This window comes from Phalacrocorax aristotelis, chromosome 4 (genome assembly GCF_949628215.1).
Source record: "Phalacrocorax aristotelis chromosome 4, bGulAri2.1, whole genome shotgun sequence".
Taxonomy (NCBI): domain Eukaryota; kingdom Metazoa; phylum Chordata; class Aves; order Suliformes; family Phalacrocoracidae; genus Phalacrocorax; species Phalacrocorax aristotelis.
The window spans coordinates 54,664,019-54,689,857 of NC_134279.1; the positions used below are offsets into that span (position 1 = coordinate 54,664,019).

Consider the following 25,839-nt stretch of genomic DNA (forward strand, 5'->3'; position numbering starts at 1 on the left):
ATAATCACTAGAACTGTCCTATACAGATAAAGAAATGAGTGATATAGGCAGTGGCCCCTACTAAAAAGTACTGTCATTCAATGCTGGTGTTTAACAAGCCCATTGCCTGCAATGGACATTCTGCTAGGAAATTCCAATCCCCAGCACGAAAGAAAAAGTAATGTTTTGACTATTTGATATCATATTTTTAATTACTTAGAAACAGAAAGTTAGAGACCCTGGGAAAGACTAGTGTTACAAACATAAAAAAACCCAAAAAAAACAAAAGCAGCCAACCCCAAATCTGTATTACCTATGTGTCAGGGGTGAGCAGACTTTTATTCCCCAAACCACTAATTCTAGCTTACAACTTTTAATTTCACTAGATCGCAACATAGACCAAACACTCTTGGTACACCAAAAATTAAAAGGAGTGTGCCAAATGCAATTTATGGAAGTCTAAAACCCATTTTTAGAAGGTACTTTAATTTGTTCATTTGTACCTGTAACGACTACTGCAGTTTTAACATTAAAAACTCAGTACTTTTTTCTTCAAATGGAAATCATCTGTGGCATGTACAACTATTACAGTGTTTCAATATTTATATGGGTGTATATATAGTTTAAGACACCAATGTTTCATTCCTATTAAGCAATAGGTCAGGTTTGGCGAAATCCGATGAAGAAAGTCACAGCATGTCTTCTCCGAAATTGGCATCTCAAATAGTAACATGAAAATTGAATAGTTCTTCACATAACTACCTCCAAGCGGTCTGTTAATTTCATTTTCTGAAATGCTACATTTGAGACCAAAAGAAAAACAAAATAACTATATTTTCAAACAAACATGTAAGTGAGGACTAGGAATATGCCACAAAATTATTTTTACAATACATTTCTGCGGAAATAATCCCTAGGTGAAGCTTTTTTTTTTATACACATATACAAAATTTAGACAGCAATATACACATAATCACAGTGAAGACGCTGGCAAATTCACCAATTCGTAGTGTAAATACAAAATGCAAAGCAGCCTTCAAAGAGAACAATGCTACACAGCAAGCATAGCTAGCTTGTTAAATAGCAAACATCAAAAGTTCCCTGCAAAAGGGATGCAGTGCAAGAAAAGCAGCATGCACTTTGATACAAATAGCAGTTTATGGCTAATGGTTGACATAACTGTGGTAACAGTGACTCTTGAGTGGCTGTGCATAGTTAAAACTCCTATGTCATCTGTTTTCCTTTATACCACTCCACAAACTCATCCAACAACACTGGCCCTGTAGAGAGATCAAATAACTGTATTTTACAAAATTTTGTAAAAGGACACTGAATGATTAAGCTCAGAGAAATAAATTCTTTTGAAACACCAACATATGGTAGTACTTACAGGCTCCATCTTCATCATAGTTACTGAGGTCAAGGTTAATTGTTCTGCTGAATTCAAGAACGTTACACCATTGGTCCTTATTGATAACTTTGTATTTTGATTGCTGCTTAAGGCAAGAAAAAGAAGTTACTAAAATATACTTGCAACTCCCTCAAATTCAGATTTTCTTACAGAACATTTAAGCCCTGTGATGAATTATTATTTTAATCAGTATGCCATCTAAAACTAAACAGGATTAAAAGAAACCACTAACTAGTCAAACTCTTGTTGAATAATTCATGTTTCTGATTAAGACACCTTTTAGTGGACAAACATGCAGCAATAAAAGGAAAGTCCAAAAGCAAATCAAAGACATTCTATACTTTGTTCTGCATTAAATAAACCTTAACAGCACAGGGATTTGGGGAAAAGGAAGAAAGGAAAGATAACCAGTTCCAAGTGCTGCTGTGGGGGCTAGTATATTCTAAATCAGAACAAAAAATTCTTAGGTGTTCATTGTACCTCTAGTTAAACTAACCACAGAAGACAGATAAAAAAACATAATTCGGTTTCAAATTTCATACCTCTAGAAACTGGTGGAATACTGGAAAAAGGGACCATGTTTTTCCCAAAAGAAGGCCCAACATACACTTGGCAGTATTGATATCTAGGCTGCGCTGGTCCTTTTCCTGCATAAAAAGGAAAAAAGAGCATGATTTCAGGATTTTTCACTTCCCTCACTGCCTCTTCTACAGCTCACCCATACACAAAATATGTTAACAAATGAATAATAATTAGCAGTATCTAACAGTGGTTTTTAATAAAACACAGCTTCCTAGTACAATTTCCTTCCTTGTAGCTAATGGCTTGCTATACAGAGATGCTGCTTTCTACAGACTTTCCCAAAAAACTCTCACCACTATTGCAGATGAGGGATTACACTCCTGTTTGTGACTTCAGACCTTTCTAGAAAGCAATGGCCATTAGACTCGTACCCATGTTTACACGTATGTGTCTGCACAGCCATACACCTCTTAAAATAGTGTCGCTGCATGTATTTCCTGCGGTATTATTACAACTACATAAACTGCCAGTAGATAGTTAAGTAGCTATCAAGTAACACTGACTATGCAAGAGCGAGCCAAAGAAGTTCTTTGTTCTGTTATTCTACTGATTACATAAAATTCAGATTAAATTAATTATAAAATGAGCAGAGGAAACATAATACACTAGCACATGGAGACCCCTCTCAGAACTGTCTCAGTTTTAGGTGAACATAGCAGTAGCGTATTAAGGCTTAGGGGGTAATTCTTTTTGTTTCTGCTAAAGAAGCGAAGCATCATCTGTATGCAGCAGATTCATTACAACTGATCAGTGGGAAAGTTAAGATATTCGATAACACAACTTCAGCTCATCTCAAAAGTAATATGTACACGTGAGATTCAGTTTTATTTTAAGTAGTTTATCCACCTACATTTCTTGTCTTGAAATTAAACAGATTTTGGTGAGAGATGGGACTTAAAACCCCACCCTTTTATACCTTGGTTATAGCTTTAAGCTACAAATTCAGAAATTAATGAAATCACAAAAAATAAAGTTTCACAGCAGCTACTGTGGAACTTCATCTCTCTATATGTACTCATGATTGCAGACTGCAAAGTCTAAATTAAGAAAAACCAGGGATATAGGGATATCCAGGATACAGGGAGTGCCTAACAGAACAGTGCAAGACAGCTACCCAAGACAAAGGGAAATAAGCCCTATGCCTCACCTGTACAAGTGCAGTTGTACGTATTACAGAATACACATCTTTATTAAAAAAATAAACTCAAAACATAACTGAATTGTCTTCTATCACACAGAAAGGATATGGTAGAGCGAGATCCCAGTTCTCAGCCAACAACTGAATGCCTTAGCCACGTTACCCTCTCTTCTTGAAACCCACTTGATACAAAATACAGCTGAATTCTAAAATTGTGTAGACAAAATTTAATGTATATTTGTTCTGGAAGGAAAGTGGGGAGGCCAGCAACACTGAAAACATTCTGGTCACTGAATCCAAGAGGGACTTCACTCAATCTGATCTAGAGGAACAAAGTAAATTCCGGGATGAACAAAGCTTTTCAATTAGTAATAAAGCTGAAAAACAAACCTGCAAAGGCTTTTTGGTATTAATATGATACAATTCTTTCACTTATTTCCAACATCAAATAGTTCTAAAAACTACTCCTCTTTCTGAAGCCCGTTTATACCTCTGTCACAAACACCTTTAAGCAGAAATCATACTGCTGTGAGAATACATTTAATTTTCCATACTGTTTTACACTCCAAATTCTTCCCACACACTCAAGCGTTAACGAAATCAGCCTCTGTTGCCTTTACTTTGGCCACGCTGTTTTCACATACCTTACATTGTTAAGTTTCTACCTTCTCCCTCTCCAGCTACTGTTCAGATAGGCCCTTTCTACCCACCTCCAACTGCCTAGTGGCACATCTGCCATGACAGATGCTCCAATTTAATTCTTAACATACATTCCAGATACTTACATTCTCTTTCTTGGACACAGTGGAAAGAATATACTGACAAACTCTGATAAATTTCAGTATTTGTCTTACATTGATGACAGACAGTCTTTCTAAGATCCCCCCGCCCACCCCCCCAATATTTCTGAAAAAAGGCCTATTTAAGCCATGAAATACATACATCTGTATGTTCTCAAACTTACCAATGACAACGGCAAACAGGGAGCAAGAAACGTATTTATGTTTAATACCAGCGTATGGTGTTTTAAATTATTTCCTCAAATCCATGCTGACTTAAATGGTGCATGCCACATAAAACCTTGATGATACTTATTTTTATTGACAAACTAATTCTAAATACCAAATCACAACAGACACTTTCAAAAATTCTCTCCCAAAACTTCAGAGGTTTAGGCAAGTGTTCTTTGCCAAGGAGCACTTGGCAAATCTGAAAGGATTACTCTCAGGATGGAAATTATGCAGTCTTCTGAATCAAAAACGACACTTCTCCCATCAGCTTTTTAAAGTCAATCACTTGAATCTGTATATAATATTTATCAGAATAATTAATCTGCTGCATCTAGATAAATATATCAGCCTTTGCCAGCATTCATTTCTATTCTTACTGGATGCCATTCGCCTATAGACTTCCCCTGGCTCTACAGTATTAGAATTTCAATAGTTCTATTAATCTAATATTGTTTTGACAATTCTCCTGTTGATATGCCTTTGACTTACAGTTCTACAATCTGGGGTCTTTTTGTCACAAATGATGTCAGAGCATCTGTGTCTCAATGTTTAAATTCTTTTTCAAGACCACTGTTTGTCACATCAATTTGGTACCTCTTGAAAAAACTCCACCCATTATCCTCTTTTTAAGTTTCTGCACTTCTGACAGGCCATTGGCTGGCGCAGATTTACTACTAGTAAAACATTTTTTTTAATCTATTCAAACATTTCATCAGTATCTTGAACTGCTTTGGCAATATTAGTAATTTCTAGCCTTTGCATTTTACATTGAGCAAAACTGCCAGAATAAGTCTTCACACAGCAAAGGAGGAATTAAGATGTTGACGCAGCTTTTTTACCCTCATACTAATACCATGCATTCTGTCATATTTACCTGTAGGTTTCCTTGGTTAAAAGCGAACTACCATGAATCTCTGCGTGCTGATGTGCAGAAGGCACTGATGTACCACAAACCTGAGTTATTTTTGACAGACTATCAGAATTGCCGTAAGTTCAATTTCTTCTTACTATTTTTGTCATGTTACTTTTTGGCTGCAAATTTTCTTGGTGCTTTTGGTCCTCCTGCACTGAAATCTGAGCTTCAGTTTTGCCTGGAATCATTTTTATGTTAAATCTTCTGTATATGCCATCATGTTAGCAAGATGAATGTCCAAATTCCGTGCCAAAGTGTTAATTCAGAAATTAAAGTTCTTTTAGTGCTCCTTTTAAGTAGGAATAGTCTTATGCATATTATGGGTTCCAATACAGGTACAATTTTATCAATACATACTTTATAGTAGTAAGACTGATATCGGGATATTGTTTAGTAAATACTGAGAACAATATTAATGACCTTCCAACAGTCTTCTGAACCAGTATTTATATCTTGTCATATCCAGCTTTTATCATGTTGGTTACTTTTACCATATGCAGAAATGTCTAAAGTGCCTTCCTGCTTTAAATACGTTTATGCTCACAAAATTCCAACAGTAAGAAGAAAAACCAGGGTAATTATAAAGCCAGTGGAAGTAAGTGGCAAAGCTCCAATATGCAACAGAATAGGGCCCAAATTACTTCCTTGAAATCACAAAATAGTTTGAAGCAGATAGGTAGCAAAACATGTCAAAACATTAAACCACTGAACACCAAGCATCCTATATAATTTTCTTTTCCACTTCTGGCATTTTGCACAACGGAACACAATTAGTTCCATTAGTTAGAAGCAATCTTGAGTGGTATCTTAAGGGAAACATACTTAGAAGTATGCAGTCTTTCAATTATTACTTATGAAAGTAAAGGTTTCATTTCAGATGCTGGTCTTTTACAGTACTTACCCGTGCAAAGTCAAATGCGTATCTATAAATAAGTTTAAAATTGGTAGGCTCATTTAATAAAGATCTCAAGTAATCCAGAGAATTTCTCAATTTTTCTGTAGTATCACATCTATAAGAAAGCACAAAGTGAATTTAGAGTCTGCATTCTTCTACAGATGTCTGATGTTTCAGAAAAGAATATCTAACACTTATCCCCATCAATCTGTTCAAAATACATCACTCTGTACAAAGGCATGTTTATGAGTTTATCTGCATAAAACACCTTGATTAAACCCACAGTGTGAAATGGATTTAGATAAAATAGCAAAGTCTTACACTGGTACGCTGATACAAATTTGTTTGGTTTTATGTAAAATGCTCTCTCCAAAAGATTAAACTAAGAGCTTGTCTACACATGGCAAACAACCAGCAAACCACAGCAGTGAAACAATACTTCTATAGTTTTGCTGAAACTGTAGAACTTCCTACAGTTTTACTGATTCTGTTCTGGAAGGTAAATCAAAAACACAGTTCTTTCTCCAACTCTCTATGAAACCTGTGATTATTCAGCTACATTTATGCTAAATATGCCATGAAGAGAAGCTCTCAACTGGAGAAGGCAACTCTTAAAAAGAACATGACAATGCAGAGTCACAGAAAGGGTTTGTATTATTTAGCATTTCAAACTACACATGCTCTAGCAACATACCAATATCTAATAGATAGGTCCAATCCAGTGACAAAGATAGATGTCCTCGGGACAGAACAATGTCAAACCTCTTGACATTTCTGTTTTCTTGAGACTGCAGACATTTTAATCCAACTGTATTTAAACATGCAGCTGTCAGGTTTCAAGTTGTCTCTAAGTGGTCGTATCACTATAAATAGGACCAAAAATGTATGGCTTCTACTCCACAGTAGAGCGCTCTGCTTTAGGTGTTGTGAGTCCAAACATCAATGTGTTTTTTCTAAAGAACTTGGTTTACCATAACAAACTTAAGAGCTTTTTCGAAGCACTTACTGTAGTGATGTCATTCCTTTTAACCATTCTTGCAATGTAAAGTAGCCCATGTTTTGTGCATCCAACTTCCACGCTAGCACAAGCATAACTACCTGTTTTAAAGAGAAAAAAATACAAAGACTGAAAAGAATTAATAAAAATATCCACACATTTTTCTAATAACTAGTTTTGTAGGCTACAAATGCTTTACTCATAAATGGGATGTTCAGACCTTTGCTACACTATTTTAAAAGTTAAAAAACCTGGAAGTGACAAACCTGTACATAATCCAAACAAAGAGAAGGTAACGGTGCAAAGATACAGAGTGAACATCCACCCAAGTTACCAGTAGCCACCTTACTTCAAGGGAGCATGCACAGCCAACTAGTGAGCAGCACAATAAGGAAGATATGTTGGTGCAAAAGCTACAGAAAAGGTTTCCCAAAACAACTACAAAATTTAAGTTCCAATTTGATGACAAGGTATATCTGACATTTGTTAAACTCATCTAGATGAACATCAGTTGCAATCCCTGAGCTCTGTGAAATCCAATTAATCTAACACTAATAATGATCCCACCTGAACCCAACTACCCCAGGATACTGTCAGCCTACCTAATTTTGCAGGTCTGAACATGCAGTATAATTCAAGTAGATGTTAAGTCAAGCTAGATGAACTAACATGAACACACATCAAAATAGAGCTGATACATAAATACTTCAGTTTTGCCCAAAACGAAACAGAGTCCTTTTCACTTCTCACACAGAAGACTGAGGTGATAAAGAATGTAGATAAAGTGATACCATGAGATTACTATCTTATTCAGGAACTTTAAGAAACCAATTTTTAATATATACATGGTAAACCTGCAGGACAACTAACCCTGCAGACCAGAAGAAAAAAAATTATCGAGTCACTTAAATTTGCAACCCAGCTAATGTTAGTGCAGCTCTGTATAGTTTTTAATATGAAATCAGAATACCTACTTCTATATTCAGATGTCTGCAAAAATCTCAAGGGTTTATTATACTAATAAACTAAAAAATTAGCAAAATGTATCTTATATTTCCAGTAAATCTTTCAAAACCACAATTCTCATTTTACTTAGAGCTGATGCTTTATGAATCCTGAAGATGATGGGACTTGCATATACATTTAAAGAGCAAAAGTTAGCCAATAGGAGAAAACCTGTAAAAGGCACAACTATTCCTTTTAAAATTTCCTTTACTTCTATATATACATACATATAAAACATATATATATCATTATATATATTCCTTATTTGTGTTTTGAAATGGCATAATGGGAGTGCTAATATTGCTTACAATATTTGAAATCCCCTTCTCTCCTAGAAAACCCAAAGAGAACATTACTTTGTAGTTTTGTAGTTGCTACATTAAATCTCCAGCATCGTCTCACTGTTTCAGAAAAGACAACCATCAGCTTTTTTTTTTTTTGTATTCTTTTTTAAAAATGTCTTTCTTTTGGGGGGTGGGGGGGGCAGAAAGTGGAAGAGAAGGGGTGGCAGCAAACACAAATTTAGTTTTTACTGATTGACAATTTGGGGTTTAAAATAAAGGCAAGTTGTTTCCAAATGTGTATATAAACCTCCCTGGTTTATATTTCTTTTTTTAAAAAAAAAAACTTACATGAATTTTTTCATTCTTAATGGAAAAATACGAGATCTAAGACTGGCTCATGTACATCCTAACAGTTAGGCATCTTTTGAAGGGGCTTTGAACTTACATTTTCTGGTTCAACTCCAATGTCTTCACAAAATTTCTCCATACCTTCTGGCCCTACAATGTCATCAGTGCCTGCAAACAAAATGCATTTTACTTATCACTAAAAATTGAGACAATCTGACCTTTACAGCACAAGAGAAACGCAATCACGCAGTACAACCTGAACTTCTATGTGGTTGGTTGGTTTGTTTGTTTTGACATGCAATAAGTATTTCCACACTTACTATCAGACTTGGATACACTTAAACCTTTATCTCACCTTTGGAAGCAGAGACAGAAAAACTGTAAACCAACTTTCATTTCTGACAGTATCCTTTATTCTATCCATTTATTGAGATAATCTTGGAAGAGTAAATTAATAAGATCTTTAAGAATGCACTTAAGACTAGAAGAACATCCATGTAATATTACCACGGTTAAATGAGTGGACAGTGGTCAGTGAAACTAATTTCTTGGCTTGAGTCTCTACTGTTACCATATGATCACACCACATCAAAATGTGATGCACAGCTCTACAGGATACAAGGCGTTATCATTCCCAGAAACTCATTCCTTATGGTCTCATATACTATCTTTATATAATGTGTTCTACAAAAAGAAGCCTAAAATAAAAATCTCGTGCACCTGTTTATTCATATTGTTATACCACGGCCACACATTATGTAAATTTTAGTAACAGCAGGGGGAAGGAAGACATGAATTACAGCTATTTCTTTGCTGGCTTAAAAGGAAAAAGATTCAAAATACAGATGCTATTAAAATGCACTACTATTAAAACATGCTGTTAAATCAAGATATTTGTAACTTCTACAATACTCTATTGAAAAAAATTATATAGGCATTAAGAATGGTACTGTGCAATTCTATTTTTCTAAAGGACACTAAGTATTTTGGACTATTTTGTTAGAACTATTTCACTCGCATTTAAAAGGACTGAAATGCCTACTTTCATCCAACGTAAAGATTACATGCAAGAAAAAAGGTTTTATAAAGGCAAGATCAATCTACGTTTTATTATTAGGTGGCCTACTATTCTAGAAATAACAAGGTTTAATTATATCTTTTCCCATCTTCTCATGACATCCTCTCACAGTTCTGAGTGTACACAAGAGTCTCTAAAAAGACTCATTCTGTAATGTAAAGACTCACTAGGGGATAAAAAACAAACGCAGTGTCAACTATCTGCATATATAAAGATGACTTATGAGGCAAGAACACAGATTATTCTCTGCAAATTCATTTTTTAGAATGTTACTCAATACTGTAAACAGAATCATACTCCACTTTTCTCTGTTTTATCTTGGTATATGCATCTAATGGCAACCCAAAAGGTCTTTCATACACAGCCTTCCTTTCATCCCTTCTTTCCATGAAAGTCTTGACAAAAATGAGTTATCCCTGTTTCTGGAGTAAAAAAGTAAATCAAGCTGGTCAGAAAGACAGAGAATCTGACAGGTTAGATTTGGCTTGAATTTGTCTGAATCTCCTCTCACAGACTGCCACAGACAAGTGAGATCTCAAATTATTTAATTTAGTTTATGTATTTTTAATAGAAGGAAAAAATGCTTTCTTACATCGAATTAAGTCACTCTTTATTATGCATAAGAAGTAGACAAAACGGAACAAGCTGTGAGCAACGTTATCAAAGACAGCATCAGAAAACTGCAAGATGACCTTATTTTCTTTGTCAATCATCTATTTATTTTCCTTTTGGTCTTTACAGTCATGACATCATCTTTCCCCACATTTCAAGTTCTCCCCTTCAGAAAACCATGTGTAAAAAATGAATACAACAACCAGCTTCACTGTTAAAGGATCATCCTTTTGTGACTGCAGATCATAATTAACAAACCTAGAAGTACACCTGAAGAAAGTTCTTATACCCAGGGGCAAGAATAAATAATTCAGCCTACCTTCCCTATACCTTGTGATGGAAAACAATATAAAGACAAGGCTAGTATGGGATACTTGAATTTATCCACTTCTTTGCTTGAAACCATAAACACCAGATTCAGTAGGTACAAAACTATTGTTACTATATCCCCCACCTTTTTATTTTTAAAGACACACCCCTGAACATTTCAACTTCACACTACACAGAACATAAGAAAAGATTCAAGATTTTTATAAAAAAGCCTCTATATTCAGGCTTGGAAAAGCTCAGTTAATGCAATTTTTATATTCCAATGTAAATCAAATTGTTATTAGGAGGAAATTTGCATTTCACCCTTACCTGCATATTCATAGAACCACTCTAAGCATCTCTTACTTGAAAAGACTTCTTCCTCTGCTTTTATTCTAGTCGATTCATATTTTCTATACATACTTTAAAAAAAGGAGAAACAAGTAATTAATACGTCAATTTTTCAAAAGCAATCTTTTAGTCAACAGCCACTGTTAAGCAGCAACTTTTTTCCTTTCATGAACCAGTTTACCCAACATTCTGTTCTCAAATCCAGTCATTTGGGACACTGCTTAACAGGGTGAGAACCACTGAACCTAAACAGCGTTTGCTCAGTCTGTCACATTTCAACCAATTCGTAATTGTTACCCGCACACAGGAACTTTCCTTACAATAAATACAGACTCATTCAAATTCAACCCCAAACTGCATTGTGTAAATTCAGGTAAGACTTGTGCACACCATTAGTTGCCACAATCAACTGATGTGCTGCAACTCGGCTGTGGGTTTAAACCCAGGGCAATTCCATGTCACAGTCAACACAGGTCCTACCTGTAGGCACACACTTAACTTCGTGTACTTTGACTTATTAACTAAGAAGAACTGCACGTGCTCTTTTGCCTCCTCAAAAAAAATCCTATCAAAGGCATAAAGGCCAGAATACATGACCCACACTTACATTATTCTAAAAGGCAGCAAGTTGATAACACAAAACACCCACAGAGAACAGGTAACAGGTCCTCACTGGCAAGAACTCAAGGAACCTCATTCATCATGGGGTAAACAGTTATCTGAAAAGCTAGATCCATGGCTCCCTTTCCCTGCAGAGATGACTGCCAAGGTAATGCTCTCCTTCAACAAGAAGCATAAGGAATATTAACTACATTCAGGAAACAACACTGAAGTACCAGTCTCCTGAATTTAGTATCTGAAACACCTAAAGCATGGAAGGCATAGCAGACATTGATGAGTTACTCCACCCTGTTTAGACTTTTCTGAAACCGAGACAGTATCATTTGTGCCTGTTAGAGACAGCAGTCCAAGTAGTCATTCACTGCTGCATATGCATCCTCTGATCCATTTCCACCACTCTGCAGTAGCTTGGGCTCATAAGGCTGAGAAGAGTCAAGCAATAAATGGCTTAGACTAAGGGAGGTAGCCAAGAACGGCTCTGTAAGAGTTCCAAGCATGCAGCCCTTCCTTCTACAGTGTCAGACCCTGCTGGGGGAGGACAACAAAGTGGCTAATTGGTTCAAGAGGAATTCCAAAACAACTTGAAATTAATTTGGAGTTGATTTCTTCTCCATCACCATTTTGTCCTTCTAGAAAGACATGTAAAATGTGTCTATACTTATGAGCTTAGCTCTTATGAGCACTAATCCCACCGTCCTCCACCTAGCTTGGCTATCAGCTATGAGGAACTGTAGCTAGAAGTTAATGGCACACAGATCATTGTGACGGCAATTCAAAGAACTATTTCACATTTACTGTCATAGTTCCTTTAAAGCAACTAACCATTAGAAAAGTAATACTTGTCAGAACAAAACGATAAATTGCTAATTGGAAGACAAACACAAATTAGGATCTTAAGAAATTTCAAGATGGAAAGAAAAATTAACATTGTACTGAAACACAATGCAGAAAAATGTCAGCCATACATGTCTCAGAAACACATAATTTCATATACCCACAATTTGTAGGGTTTTTTTTTTTCATTTTCATTTTGAAAACACTTTTTTCTATTTGAATTAATTACTTTGTATAAGCTTTACTGCAGTTGCAAAGGAACAGGCTGACAGCACTGCCCAGTAAGTAAACAACTAAGCAGAAGGTGTAAGTCAGAGTTGGAACAATTTCATCTTTTTTTTAAAAAAAAAAAAACAGGTCTGATAACTGAACATTCTCATACTTACAGAATTAACTGTGATTATGAAAGACCTATCGATATTTTTCAGGCTATTCTCAACTCAGAGTAATCAAAAATATGTCTTGAGACAAAGAAAGGAGGCATTCTGCCACTTTGGCAAAAGTCTAATTATTCAGTATCCCCTTTTTTGAGCAAACAAACGTGACAAACAGCAACTGGAATGCCAAGTTGAAAATTGACTGTAGCAGGAGCTACATCTTTATTCTATTCTATTTATTCAAGAAATCTGTAAGAGCACTACTGGGACCTAGGACATGTAAACCTAATGTCGTTCCCAAAGACAGACATTCATTGCAAGACTCAAATGTTTTTTCTTATGAAGGGATGATAACCTGCTTGTTCACATAATTCATCAACACATTTGCTGCCAGTATGTGAACAGTGGATTTCAGAAGAAACCCTCAAGAAACAGATTTATTGACAGAACTCTAGGTCATCCAGGTATTTCAGGAAAAGTATTCCTGCATCTACAGGTGGCAGAGCTAAATACTGTAGCCTGAACCAAGACACCAATGACAGCAGCATGTGTAAGAGGAATAGTGAACGAGAAAAGAAAAAAACAGCCCTTTTTATACAGTCACTGCACCTACACATAGCAAGTTTTCACAGGACTGATAAGGCACTGAAAGTCATTTGCTGTGCTTAAGGCTAAGGTCATTGTTTAGGAACTGCAGGAAACAACAATATTTATTAGCAATCCCATGTGCCCAACACATGGCCAAATAACTCCAAGCAAAATGCTCTGGCCTCAAAATTATCATTGTTCAAAAAGCTCAGTATCTGACCGCTGGAGTTTGATTTTTGAGAAACCAGAACTGATTACAGATCTTCCAACCCACGCCAGTAAGAGAAATTACTTCACAAATTCATAAAACAAAAACAGAAAGATATAATCTTGAGCTATCTCAGTCTCTGCTACAAACTAATTAGCCAGACATTCATTAAAAGTGCAGGTAACACCATACACATTTATAATGAAAACGGACTATGCACAGCCAGAAGTATAAAACCATGCAACAAAAATGGCTAGATGAATCTCAGATGCCTTTCTCTCTACCTAAAGGAACTAATAGCAGATCACATATTCTACAAGATAAGCATCACTTGAAATGGAATAGAAACAAACAAGTGATACCAACACAGACCTGGTGTTAGTGATGACTCAAGTATAAAGATGAAGCCTGTTCTCTCCCTGCTTACTCCAAACACCAAATGAATTTCTATCCCCAGTCTAGCCAAACCAGCTAGTTCTATTAGCAAGAGACTCCTAATCCCTGAAGTACTTGATGAAGCAAGATGAGCAGGGAGATAGAAGCAAGTAAGTAGACAAGTACCTGAGACAACTCAGTTTGATTATCAGAGCAACCCCAATCTGGCAGCACAGGGTAAAGGCAATTCCAAAAACTGTGTTCTCTGAACTATCACTAATACAGACTTGATTGTCTCAAGAACCAGATGTGCAGAGAGAAAAACACAAACTGCCAGAGACATCTGGCATCTGGTTTGTATCTTAGAATATTTCTCATGTCTCTGGCATATCATCTTGCAGTAGGTACAGAGAAGTGCCTTGTCTTTGTGCTAAGGACAATGCCTCTTTCTACGCAGACAAATACAAACTGCCAGAGTGTGCAGGGTAGATATCTGAATACTCTGGGAGCACCAAACATCCGAGTTTCAAACAGCAAGTCCTCAATTGCTCACAGCTTCCTGAAGATGACCAGCACCAGTACCTTCACATAGATGCACAACCATTATGCTGACCATGTTACAGCTTGGTAATTTGCTTATGCATTGATGGTCTGTAGAAGAACCTGCAGAGTTTCAGTCACACACCAGAAGTGAAAAAACACACTGCTCAGAGTCTGGAGGAGGGAAAAATAAAAACAGGGGGAAGTAAAAACGCCCCAGACACCTTCCACAGAGGAAGGGCCAATGGTACCGAAGTACCAATACCTGGTATTTTGGTACCAGAATTCATACCACTGTCAGAGGATGCTGACACTGGAACAGGATTGCTAAAGGGTGTTTTCTCCATCATCAGTTAGAAAGGTGTGTGCAGAACTTTTTCCCAGAGTGTCTGCTGTACCTATCACTACTGGACAACAGCGAACTATGAGCCTTTGTGTTTAGAATTACCCTTCTGTTTCCAAACCCTGACATGCTGCCCATCAGGAACAGCAAGGGGAAAAAAAAAAACCCAACCAACCCCAAAACAAAACACCAACCTACCTGTGGGCAAAGAGTATAGATTTGTCTCTCAGATGAGATACACATGAAGGTACAATGACTCAGAAAGATCTTCACATAAAAAACAACAGTTTTTATTAGTTTAGCATGACACTGTAAGGACAGTGACAGCAGACTTCAATAAAATGTTTCTATTATAACCAATATCCTCTTAAAGAGCATTTAGCTTTTTCTTTTTTATTATCTCTTTCTAACAGCCATTTTACCAACTACAGAGAGGAAAGAATGTGGGACAGGGCAGGGGAAAAGCAACATGAGATTAACTTGTCCAAATTTTGTGAAAGTGATATCAACTACTTAACCATATTTAAATGAAGTTATTTTCTCAGAAATGCTTGCACCTCCATCATGACCTAATAGCTGACTCATAACATCCATTTTTAAACTTATGTTTGAAATATTCTTATGAGCTAGGGAATTGCAATATCCCTGCAATAAAGATGAGACAATTTAGTTTATAATTGGAAGTGCTATAGGTAGATGTAAACAAGCTAACTAAAAAACCCTGAGTGTCTAGCCCTTTCAGATTTCTTTAAATACACGATCATCCATATTTTTTTCCAGATTGTTTTTTTTTTGTTGATAACCTATTTGGTGGGAAAGGAATAGCACGAAAATTCCCTCCAGCTATTATGGGGTGACTAGGCAAGTCATTGTAAGAGTACATGATTGCTGCCAGCAAAAAGAACAAGGTCACAGTAATTCTCTTCAATCTACTGCAATCTTCAAAGTTCAGTGTCTAATCCTGCTTCTGAGCATGCTTCAACTGCACTGGAATTTGTTAGAGCTCCACCTACCACAGCAGCAACCCTGGGCTGTGTGTTCCAGAATATTCAAACTGAGATCAGTTTGGAGTTTAGGTCACACAAAACATTCTCTTGATTTTGTGGAAGCTGGTTACAGCTCGGGGGGGGGGGGGGGGGGGGAGGAAAAAAAAGGAAAAAGGTACAGTTTATTATGGTAAGTCAAAAGTTAAACCCTCATGAAGATTTACAGCCTGCTCATTTCAGATGGTCAAGGTTTACTGAATGAAAGCAAAGCAATTTACCAACAGTAGCTTTTTTTCTATACAACCAGAATTCATTCAAAAACTTTACCTTATTTTGTTAGAGCTTCAAACTGAGTAACTGATTACTTTCAGATTTTTATGTTTGGAAAGAGGCAAGCTTTTGATTGAAGAAGATGCCCCCTACTACCTCCATTAATTCTACTTAATTAATTTAAAATTTTGGCTGAGAATTTCCCATTAGTGCAGCACAGTGAATGTCTTTTTATAAAGCCTTACCTGTTCATTCACAATTATGATTTTAGGAATAGTTTCATTAATACTGTAGTAGAAATAAGGAAGAGGGAGATGTTTTATAATTTTCAAGGCATGACAAAGACTGTCTAAAGCAACCCTCAGCACAAATTTACTTGACTAGTAAGTTTTATGAATGAACGGGTCTTATCTCTCTATTTAAAGACTTAAATAATCTCTAAACTTTTAAATTAATGTTTTGAACTTATGTGTAACAGCATACATGCTGATAGTCACATGTCCCGTTTAAGTTTCTTCAGAATGATTAAGTGGAGTTCACTGAAAAGGTGTAGAAACAGGGAAAACTATGCTTGTGCATACTTGAAAATCTCTGCTTCAAGGACTAAAGGTCTAGATGTCTATGACAGTTGGTGATACGGGCTGTCTGCATGGGGCAGGACCAAGCCAGTTAATAAATGACAACAGAACAAAACAACTCTTAACACTACATGTTTTGAAAACTTCCAAGGTTAGTACTCTCCCATTTCACTTTCCCATGTTAATAAGTGTGTTGACTGTGTTTTCAAAACTTAGATTTTTTCCACTAGAGTGTGAAGCTTATTACTCAATAAAGAAAATTTATTTTTCATGTTAATAGGCCTGTATGTGGTCCATACACACATCCAGGATAAATGAGAGTCTAGATCTAATTGCCTGAAAACATAACTTTCAGGGAAGCAGATAATATTCCTAGTTTTCATCCTTCTAAGGTCCAAATATCCATTACTGTAACATTTTTGCCCTCAGCATGATTCTGGAATAATGAGTAGAATTATTTTTTAAAAGAAACAATCAGAAAGAAGATAAGACATTACATTATACAGCTCATTCTTCCCTAAGGAAAAAGCCAATATTTGGCTAGAGCTTGTGTAATAGGTACACAGCATTAGATAATTACACAGGGAGGACTATATCCTTACCTAGCAAGTATCGTTACATGGAACTTGCTTTACCTTTCCTAAGACCCTTAACACAGTGATGGAAAAGCAGTGTACAGAAAATGTTGTTTTAACTCCAGTTTGAGAAAACCCTACACTGACAGAGTTGTAAGTACAATAGTCAAGACTGTGATACTGAGAAGAAAATACAAACTAAGCCTCCAAGTCATTACGTTCTGGTGAGTGTGTGCTAAACTGTTTACTTCCAATAGCTATTCTTCAAGACAGCTTAAATCTTACTGTGATACAGAAATGAATACACTGAGTTCTTCTCATGCATCATCTGGTATAAAAATTCCCTCCCACTGAAACACTGCATTTATGATTCAGGGTGACGTTGTGAACATCAATTAACAGAATTCAAACTGTTATAAGGGTGGGATGCTAAAGAACATGTTTGGAATATTTGTTTTCCATAATCAGTCTATGCACAAAACCAGCATTTCCAAATAACTTCACTAACAACTAGATTTGTTCCTATAAATGTTTTTCTCAATAGCCAGTGTCATTATTCCACTAATCCTTCCACGATGAGGCAGTATTCCTAACAGCCTGGAACTGAGGGTGAAGGCTCTTACAGGCTCCACGGTATCAGATGTGTTTAAGTTTATGAGTTTAAGAGCCTTTAGAAATCATCTTGTCTTTCAGCACAGAGCCCTGCTGAAATAAACTTTCTGGAAAGAATACATATCACAAAAATATTACTTTAATAACTGAAGATATAGGAACATACCATGAATAGTGAAGACTGAAAATATCACCCAACAAAACTATCCATGTAAGGATTAAAAAAAAATAAATTTCCTTTGTACAGACAAACTGGGAGGAATCATCAACATTTGGTCTCAGCTGCGATAACACTGCTAACAGTGGCACTCCTTTGATAATCTTCAGACTACTACCTAACGTTTTCACACTGAAAGCAAACAGGAGATTCACAATTACTGAATTTATTTGTTAATGTTGCCCCTGTGAGTTTGCCACTGTAACTGAGAAACATACAAAACTTACATCATTTCATAAGCATTTGAAATGGACAAATCATCTCTGTTAGGAAATACAGTCTCTTCTGGAGAACACACATCATATCTTTTCACTGAAAGTAGACATTCAAAAACTAACACTGAGTACCTTTTTTGCTTAATATAAAATCCACACAGGCTAATGTCCCTTGAAGGCTTATCCTGAGTTACTAGTATGCAGCTTCTAGGAAGTCTGCCTTGAAAACAGAAGCAATGGTAAAGAACTGGGGCTAGAAGCCCCTTATTCTATAAGCTGGCATTGCACTATCCATACTGTTTTTATTGTACGGAGCATTCTCTGCATACAACCTAAGAGGAAATGGCTTATTTGCAAATAACAAGGTCTGCTACAGCACACTGCTGTAGAGGTTCCTGATTTCAGATTCATTTCTGCTTGACAAACTGAGATGTTTGACCTCTAAAGACCAAAAATGACAGGCATTCGCTCTGCCTGACAAACAAGCATGGAACTGAGAGACAGCTTGCTCTTTTGTCTAACTTGTTCACAGAAGGTTACAGGGGCATAAGCCAAATTTGAAGAAATCCCTCCTTGAAAGAAAACAGAGCTCCAAGACTGAGGTGAATGTTCAGCAAATTATTTCATATTGCCAGTCATGCTGAATTAAAACTGTTTTCTTGAAGACCAAACCAAAAGAAACTTATACACTGGGAAGCATAGAAAGCCCCAAAACCTTCAGAAGTTAAGTAGTAAGAAAAAAATTGGAACCACATCAGAGAAGGATATTCTGCTGTGGCCCATGACGGGCAGATCTGGTTTCACCTCCACTTCTAAAAGCACGCTGAGGTCTTCTTTTTAATAAAGCCTTACATGGCAGTAGAATGAAGACTAGATCCATTAGTTAGAAACTGAAAGGCAGATAAAAAAAAAAACTCCTTCAAGTTATGCTTTCAAAAAGCTCTTAAAAATTATTTTATATATATACACACACTACTGATAGAGTAAAATATCAGTTTCTCATAATTTTCTTACCTGAATTACACAAATCAGTATCTCTTACTTACAGACAACCTTACTTCTAGGGGGTTTGGATTGTTTTGTTTTACCATCAGTGTCTTGGCAAACCAAGGTAGAGTTAAATTTCATTAACACCTCTGCTTAGATTCTAGAAACATTCTGTCCTCATTTCACTTCTATATTGTATGCAGATCTCCGAGTAAGCTGTAATGTCCTGTATCAACTATTTAGCTTTTACATTTTTTTATTTCTGAGAAGCAACAAAAAAAATATTAAGAACATGTACTGCTGTTCTGTTCTTGCTAGTATTATGTATGCAAAGCAATGAAAGGGAGAGTTGAAGTCTCTTTCTTCTTCTACATCAACAGATCATTTAATAAATTCCAGTGCAGCTACAGCTGTGCAACCCTTTTAAGCACAATGGAGTTATAGAGGCATAACCAGAGGCTTAATCTGGTTAACAGTATTTTTCTTACTCATGCTAGAGAATAAACAAGAAAGCATCCAGCCTGATTTCAGGCTAACACTTAGAAAAGAAATGCATCTTTCTACCTTCCTGAGGATACCTGTTACTGAAGCATGGGTTTTCTGAGTCACTGGTAATACATGAATGTAATAGAGCTCAAATTCTACTGACTGATGCAGCGGCAACCAAACTTTCTGGCTGTATAAGTCACATTTTGACGTCAGGACAGTCCTGCACCTATTATGCAGGAGTGTACAGTCCTGTACTCCCACAAGTTCTGACTCTAGTGCAGGTAAATAGCACTAAAATGTCTTCCACACAAGGAGCACATTCAATGGTTTCTGAATCACTGAGGCTGACTAAACACAGACATACTGAAAATCCAACACTTGCAGAAGCCTCAGCTATGCAACACCTATGCCAAAAGAATACGCCGCTCATGCACGCGTTTATAACCCATTTGTGCTTCTGTTGCCCAGAGGAAGCTGAGCAGCACCACCTCGATCACCACTCCACCACTGGCTATCACCTTGCCTGGGCAATTGCCACCTTCCCCTTACATGACCAGCATCAAATCACAACATTACAGGGACAGACTAGCAGGACTTCAAATAAGAGCTGTGGGAGCTACAACTAATTCACTTTTCTGACGGGCTGTAGATTGAGAATGCCCCATCCAGATCTTATGCATGTATATAGGAAGATATTATCGTGTCTCTTAGAAGTTGTTTTTGAACAAACAAGTACGTTTATTTTTACAACTGGCAAACTAGCGCAAGGAGAAGCTCCCTACAACCTTCTTGTATGACTAGAAAAGGGTGAGATGCAAACTAAACCTAGATGTGATTATCAGTATCCCACAGTTCAATCACAGGCTATGGTTCCACATTGAGAAACCAAGCAAATTTGAATACCATTTCCGTTAGTATTTAAAAACACGATCATATCAGCTATTCAACTTTAGATATTCCATCAGTCTTAGCTCATGGTAAGATGACATACCCATCATGTCTACTTTTCTTAGCAGATAAATCATCTCCTGCTGCAGGTCTCCTCTTTTTCCTTGGAGGCATCACTTTACTAAAGCAGTCTGATGAACTGCAAGACCGGAGACTTCCTACAGAGGGAATTAAAAACACCAGTAGAAGAAATGAAACTGTTGCAGACCAGTTAAACTGTGTCCACTAATAGGCATATTACAAAGGGAAGGGAGGGGAGGAAGTCATTGGAGTTAAAAATTACAAAAGAAATGGTCTCCTTTCAAGAGCAAAATCCATCTCACTTTTACATGTTCTATGTAGAACACTTTTACGTGTTCTATGACCAGATTTCAGTTAAGGCCAAAAGTACTATACCGAAATGTACAGTAGTGCTAGTACTACTTCAGTCTAAGTAGAGAGAAGCACGTAAGAACTGAGAATATCCTGAAGAAGTATTTAAATCCTCAAAAAGGCATCCTTATTTTTAGTTATTTTTTCAAATCAGAACCTCTAAGAGTTTTTCATTACTTTCTGAAATACAGACGTGACTCAAACTAAAGCACCTACCTCTAGAAAACAGAACCTTTTTATTTTTAAGCCTCAATTTTTTTTTTGTGATACAGAGAGCAAGGGGTAGGAAAGGTTTTGTTTGTTTTTTAATTTGTTGTCGGGGGTGGAGGGGGGGGCAGAAAAGTAAGCAGCTGGCTGTATCATTTGGACTGGATAGTTCTCAAAGAATAAAGGTCGCCAAGTAGGAAGCAGCCAATTCAAGACACTGATGCCGATCAAGTAGAAGTCTTTCCCTTCCCTTCTCTCAGCTATGTACTCCTATGTCTCTGGTGACTCTTCAGTGTGCCAATCCAGCTCATCAAACCTGCAGATAATTAACCCAAGCAAAAAAGAATAACAACTTTCTGTACATTAGCACAAGAAAGAGCACAGGACCAGCCCTTTTGACCACAGCAAGTTGTTAAATTGCCTTTACTGTCTCATGAAAACAGTAGGCTAACACTCCAGGCAAAAATTTGTCCTACTTTCATATACTGAAGACCTCATGGACACCTGAGAAAGATGTGTGTAAGAGCAGCTCAAAGAGCTATCAAAGCTCCAACTGTTACACAGAGATTTTTTAATGGAAAGGAAGAGAGAGGTGAGGTATAAAAATCCAGACACAAAGCGATGCCAAAGAAACTTGCAAGAAAATATGAAGAACTCCAGCATGCCTAAGCTACCTTCACTTAGCTTCAACAGCATCCAAGTTTAGCTATGTTTTATTAAGATGCCCACAAAATCTTTGATTTTAAATCACAGCACAGAAACAAGAAATAAAACTTTGACTACTTTTTGACACCAAAGGAGCAGACTGAAATCAGAGGCCCAACTCCCAACAAATACTAACGGCAATCTTTTGCTTACCTATTCTTCGTATCTTTGAAAGCCTCTCTCCTGTTATAGGAGAAACACATGTAAGGAACCTTACAGCCTCACAGGCTTTGCTACATGTACTTTATTTTAAACATGCACTGAAACTATTATGCATATGAAAGTACGGATTTTTCTAGTATTAGTCAAGATGTTCAAACCAGTCTTTACATCAAGATGAACTAATTTGGTTTAAACTAAAAAAGCTTTTCAATGTAGTGTGCCTTCTTTACTCTTACCTTTCTATTAATTTCTATTAAGAAAATTAGTCTCTCTAGTTCAAGAAATACTCTTTCCAATTCAAAAAGTCTTCCTATATATTCTCTTTTTTTCCTGAAGCTCCCCCACTCCCAGCATCCTCCCAGTACAGTATGTAAATTCAAATTATAATCTAACTAGTTATTTAAAAAAAGGAAACTTCCAAGCATTATACTCCATAAACTACTATCACATGAAAAAATCATAATGGCTGTGTCAGAATAATATACTTCTAGAAGCACTGTCTAGAATACCTTACAAAAGGAAATCAACAATAATATTTACCTTCTTCTCACCAATATCAGATATATTTGAAACAGGCAAGGCAGACACCATCAAAAACTCATAGTACACCCGATGCATTTTACTACGCAGATTAAAGAAACTGAGGAACCTGACCTGCTGAATGTCATTTGTTCCATCTGATAATATTTGCAAATTAATTATATTGCAAAATTGTATTCCCATAAGTTATTGAAAATGCGATGTTTTATGGCTCTTGATATCAAGTTTCTAAAGACTCTGCCAGTATTTTTTTAAATCTACATAAACTAAAAACACTTAAGATGACAGCAGAACTTAACAGATGGCTAGAGACAGCCAGCAGACTCAGACAACACACTAAACTTAATAAATGAAAATGTGTGCTAATGAACACCTGTTTTTAGAAAAAATGTATGTACTTGAGTACAACCTGTAGCTACCTCATTCCTTTGAGAGAAACTTGATTATTTTTAAATGCCTTTCTATTTAAAAAAAAAAAATCTCTTCATGATGGCCACAGGCATTGGATGCTGATAAAATGCAAGAAAACTCGCCAACTCCACCCCTCCCCCAGGGTTTCTCCAGTTTACTGGTTATTTGACTGGGAAGGCCTTTGTGAAAAAAGAAGCAGAGCAAAAGACGAAAATAAATTTTAAAAAGTAAAAATAGAAGTTATAGACAAGAAAATAATTTTGTCAGATCTGCAACCCCATACAAACCAAAGAATTTAACCCAAGAATTCCTGCTTGAATTCTTTTCCTTGTAGTCTTCCTTGAAGTCTTGTCCAATGATTGGACATTTTTAGGAAGATGGCTGAACTTGTTTTAAAGGCTTAAACTGAGCACAGAATTCACCAGAACCCAATTTCTCCAGTGACTCATATGAAAAACTGGTACCCTTTCTTGGTTTGAATGTATCTAGTTGCAGTTCTCAAACTGACAGAAAAGGGAAGAAAACAGATAGCTCGGAAATTGTAAGTGGCTGTTAAATGCACATGTACACCCCCTTCACGCACAAACACACACACACAACACAGACACCAGGTGGACAAACACATTTGTACATGCTTTCAGAGATTTAACATCTTAATAACTGAGGTTTGGACCAAGTCTTTGATGTTTTAACTGTTGAATGATCTCTAAACTACTAAAAACACAGTACAAGAACGTTACTTTGAAAGTATTTCCTTTTGTTATTAGAATCAGTACACTGAATTTGAAGGGCAGTTTTAATTTCTGTGTAACATACTGTGAAAGTTAAACCAGCAGAATATTTCTTTTATTTCCATCTAAAGCTAAAAACTATCAGAGTTTGGGCTTTTTTGTTTAAATTCTTGCAATTTCTTATTTTACAGTATAGCTCACTAAGTAGCATCAATATTACCCTTTTCCATACAGAGCTCTAATTCTAAATGTATTTTCTAGGTCTACCCTTTCATAACTAATTTCACTGTTCAAAGGTCTGATCATCTGCAAATGAACATGCAGCTCCCTCTGATTTCATGCAAAGTTTGACAGGAACTTTACTTACCGAGCGCAGCTTCTCTGATGTGATTATCTTCAAAGTTTCTTACTCCTGGGTCTCAACTCAAGATTGGCAGAACCTTCCTAGTTCTCACTGTTTTTTTGACACTTGAAGCTAGCATTTGCAAGGTAGAGCCTCCAAATGGCTGCTGAATAGGCCACCATCAGCCAAAAGCCTGCCGAGTATAAATGTTGTTTGCCAAACGTTCTATGCAGTACTTCCAAATTTGCAGGAGACAAAGCTACCAAAGGAAAATATCAACTCAAGAGCTAAAGCTCACCCTAAGAAAATTAAAACAATATGCAAGATAATCACCACAAGGGAGGGACATTCCTAGAATAGCAACAAAACCAGAACAAACAAAAAAGAAAAAACAAGAGGTCAATAAATAAGAATTCTACAAGCTGTGTCCCTACAGAAGTGACCTACAGACATGTAATTTTCACCTTCTCTCTAGATAATGCCTGTGAACAATCCTGCTCTTCTGATGCTTAAGTAGAGGGACGTTTCAAAGGAAAAATAATTAGAAACTGTGAATGCTGAAGCAATTGGAAAGATAGCTGCTCACTTAATGATGCGACAAGACCACCACAAGCACAGTTAACAATCATAATTTTTCAGATACAAGATGAGAAAACTAAGACACTCATCAAAACTTCAAACAACTTGCAATGTTGTAAAAGAAAAAATAATCTTCTCTATCTTGAATTCCACACTACAAAATTCCTTTGGACTCAAGAGGGTTTTCTTCTCTAAAGCAACAAAAAACAGAGGCAAAAGTAATTTCCCCCCCCCCCCCCCCCAAGCTTCAAGAACAGCAATAAAGCCTTGTTTTTGTTGAAGACATTACACCTCATTCTTTTAAACAAGCCAGGTGACAACAAGACATGTACTTCTACGTTTAAAGACATTTTAGTCTGGATAGATAAATAAGTCACAATTTAATAACCAAATCATGACTTCACGCTTTTAAGAAGTTGCTAGATTTGCAGTTATGACATAAAACCAACTATTATTTCAAATTCTAGAGAGAGGGTTTTCCAAGTTAATGCATACAAACAGCTGAAAAGGCAAAGGCCCATGACACATTTACAGCCTACCTTATTTTTTAGATATATATGCATGCTGAATGCTAACACATTTTATGAGACTGTAATCATTATAGGTGACTGGAATTTGGAAGTGCGATCCATCTTAGCTCCCAAATCACTGAAGAAATTTTGAAACTAACACCCTTTAGCTCTTAGATATTTAAGATCTGGTTCCAAAAAAAGAAATCTGGCTAATACTTTAAGCAAATTATATCTTCTCTAAGCAATTTAGATGTCCAGTACATTTACTGTTAGCTCAGAAACAACTGTTTTGAAATAAATGTAATATGCATTAAAAGCTCATTATAAATACTAACCTAAAATGAAATACTCAGGATTTTTAAATAGCTTTTAGAAATCTCAACAGAATTTAGGTATGTATTTATTAAGTCATCCCAAAACCAGGGCCCACAATGTAATAACATTAACCAGGATCGTTGTGACAGAAAACGAATAGTAATCTTCAAGGATAAGGCTTGCTCCAGAAGATTCAGAGTACATAACAAAAAAAAATATTATTTTGCGACAAAGTTATTAACATGACTGTCAAATGAGTTCTGGACATAGAACCTCAAATTCACAAC

General features: G+C 36.4%; 1 protein-coding gene across 31 annotated transcripts in view; it reads right to left on the bottom strand.

Annotated features, from left to right (window-relative positions):
* Window positions 1-445: 445 nt before the first annotated feature.
* The window catches only part of DCUN1D4 (defective in cullin neddylation 1 domain containing 4), a 201,164-nt gene continuing 175,770 nt past the window's right edge, over window positions 446-25,839 (bottom strand). For 9 of the 31 annotated variants that reach the window (XM_075091540.1, XM_075091534.1, XM_075091531.1 and 6 more), the window contains 7 exons: window positions 10,892-10,983; window positions 8,660-8,730; window positions 6,935-7,026; window positions 5,935-6,043; window positions 1,933-2,037; window positions 1,370-1,472; window positions 446-1,259 (listed from right to left, as the gene is read on the bottom strand). In XM_075091540.1, the coding sequence (XP_074947641.1) occupies window positions 1,204-1,259; window positions 1,370-1,472; window positions 1,933-2,037; window positions 5,935-6,043; window positions 6,935-7,026; window positions 8,660-8,730; window positions 10,892-10,982 (627 nt within the window). In that variant the 5' untranslated portion in view covers window position 10,983 and the 3' untranslated portion in view covers window positions 446-1,203. Of the gene's footprint in view, window positions 1,260-1,369; window positions 1,473-1,932; window positions 2,038-5,934; window positions 6,044-6,934; window positions 7,027-8,659; window positions 8,731-10,891; window positions 10,984-20,718; window positions 20,834-22,112; window positions 22,143-24,170; window positions 24,340-25,839 lie in introns of all 31 variants that reach the window. The other 22 variants (XM_075091514.1, XM_075091515.1, XM_075091522.1 and 19 more) reach the window with 5 other exon arrangements.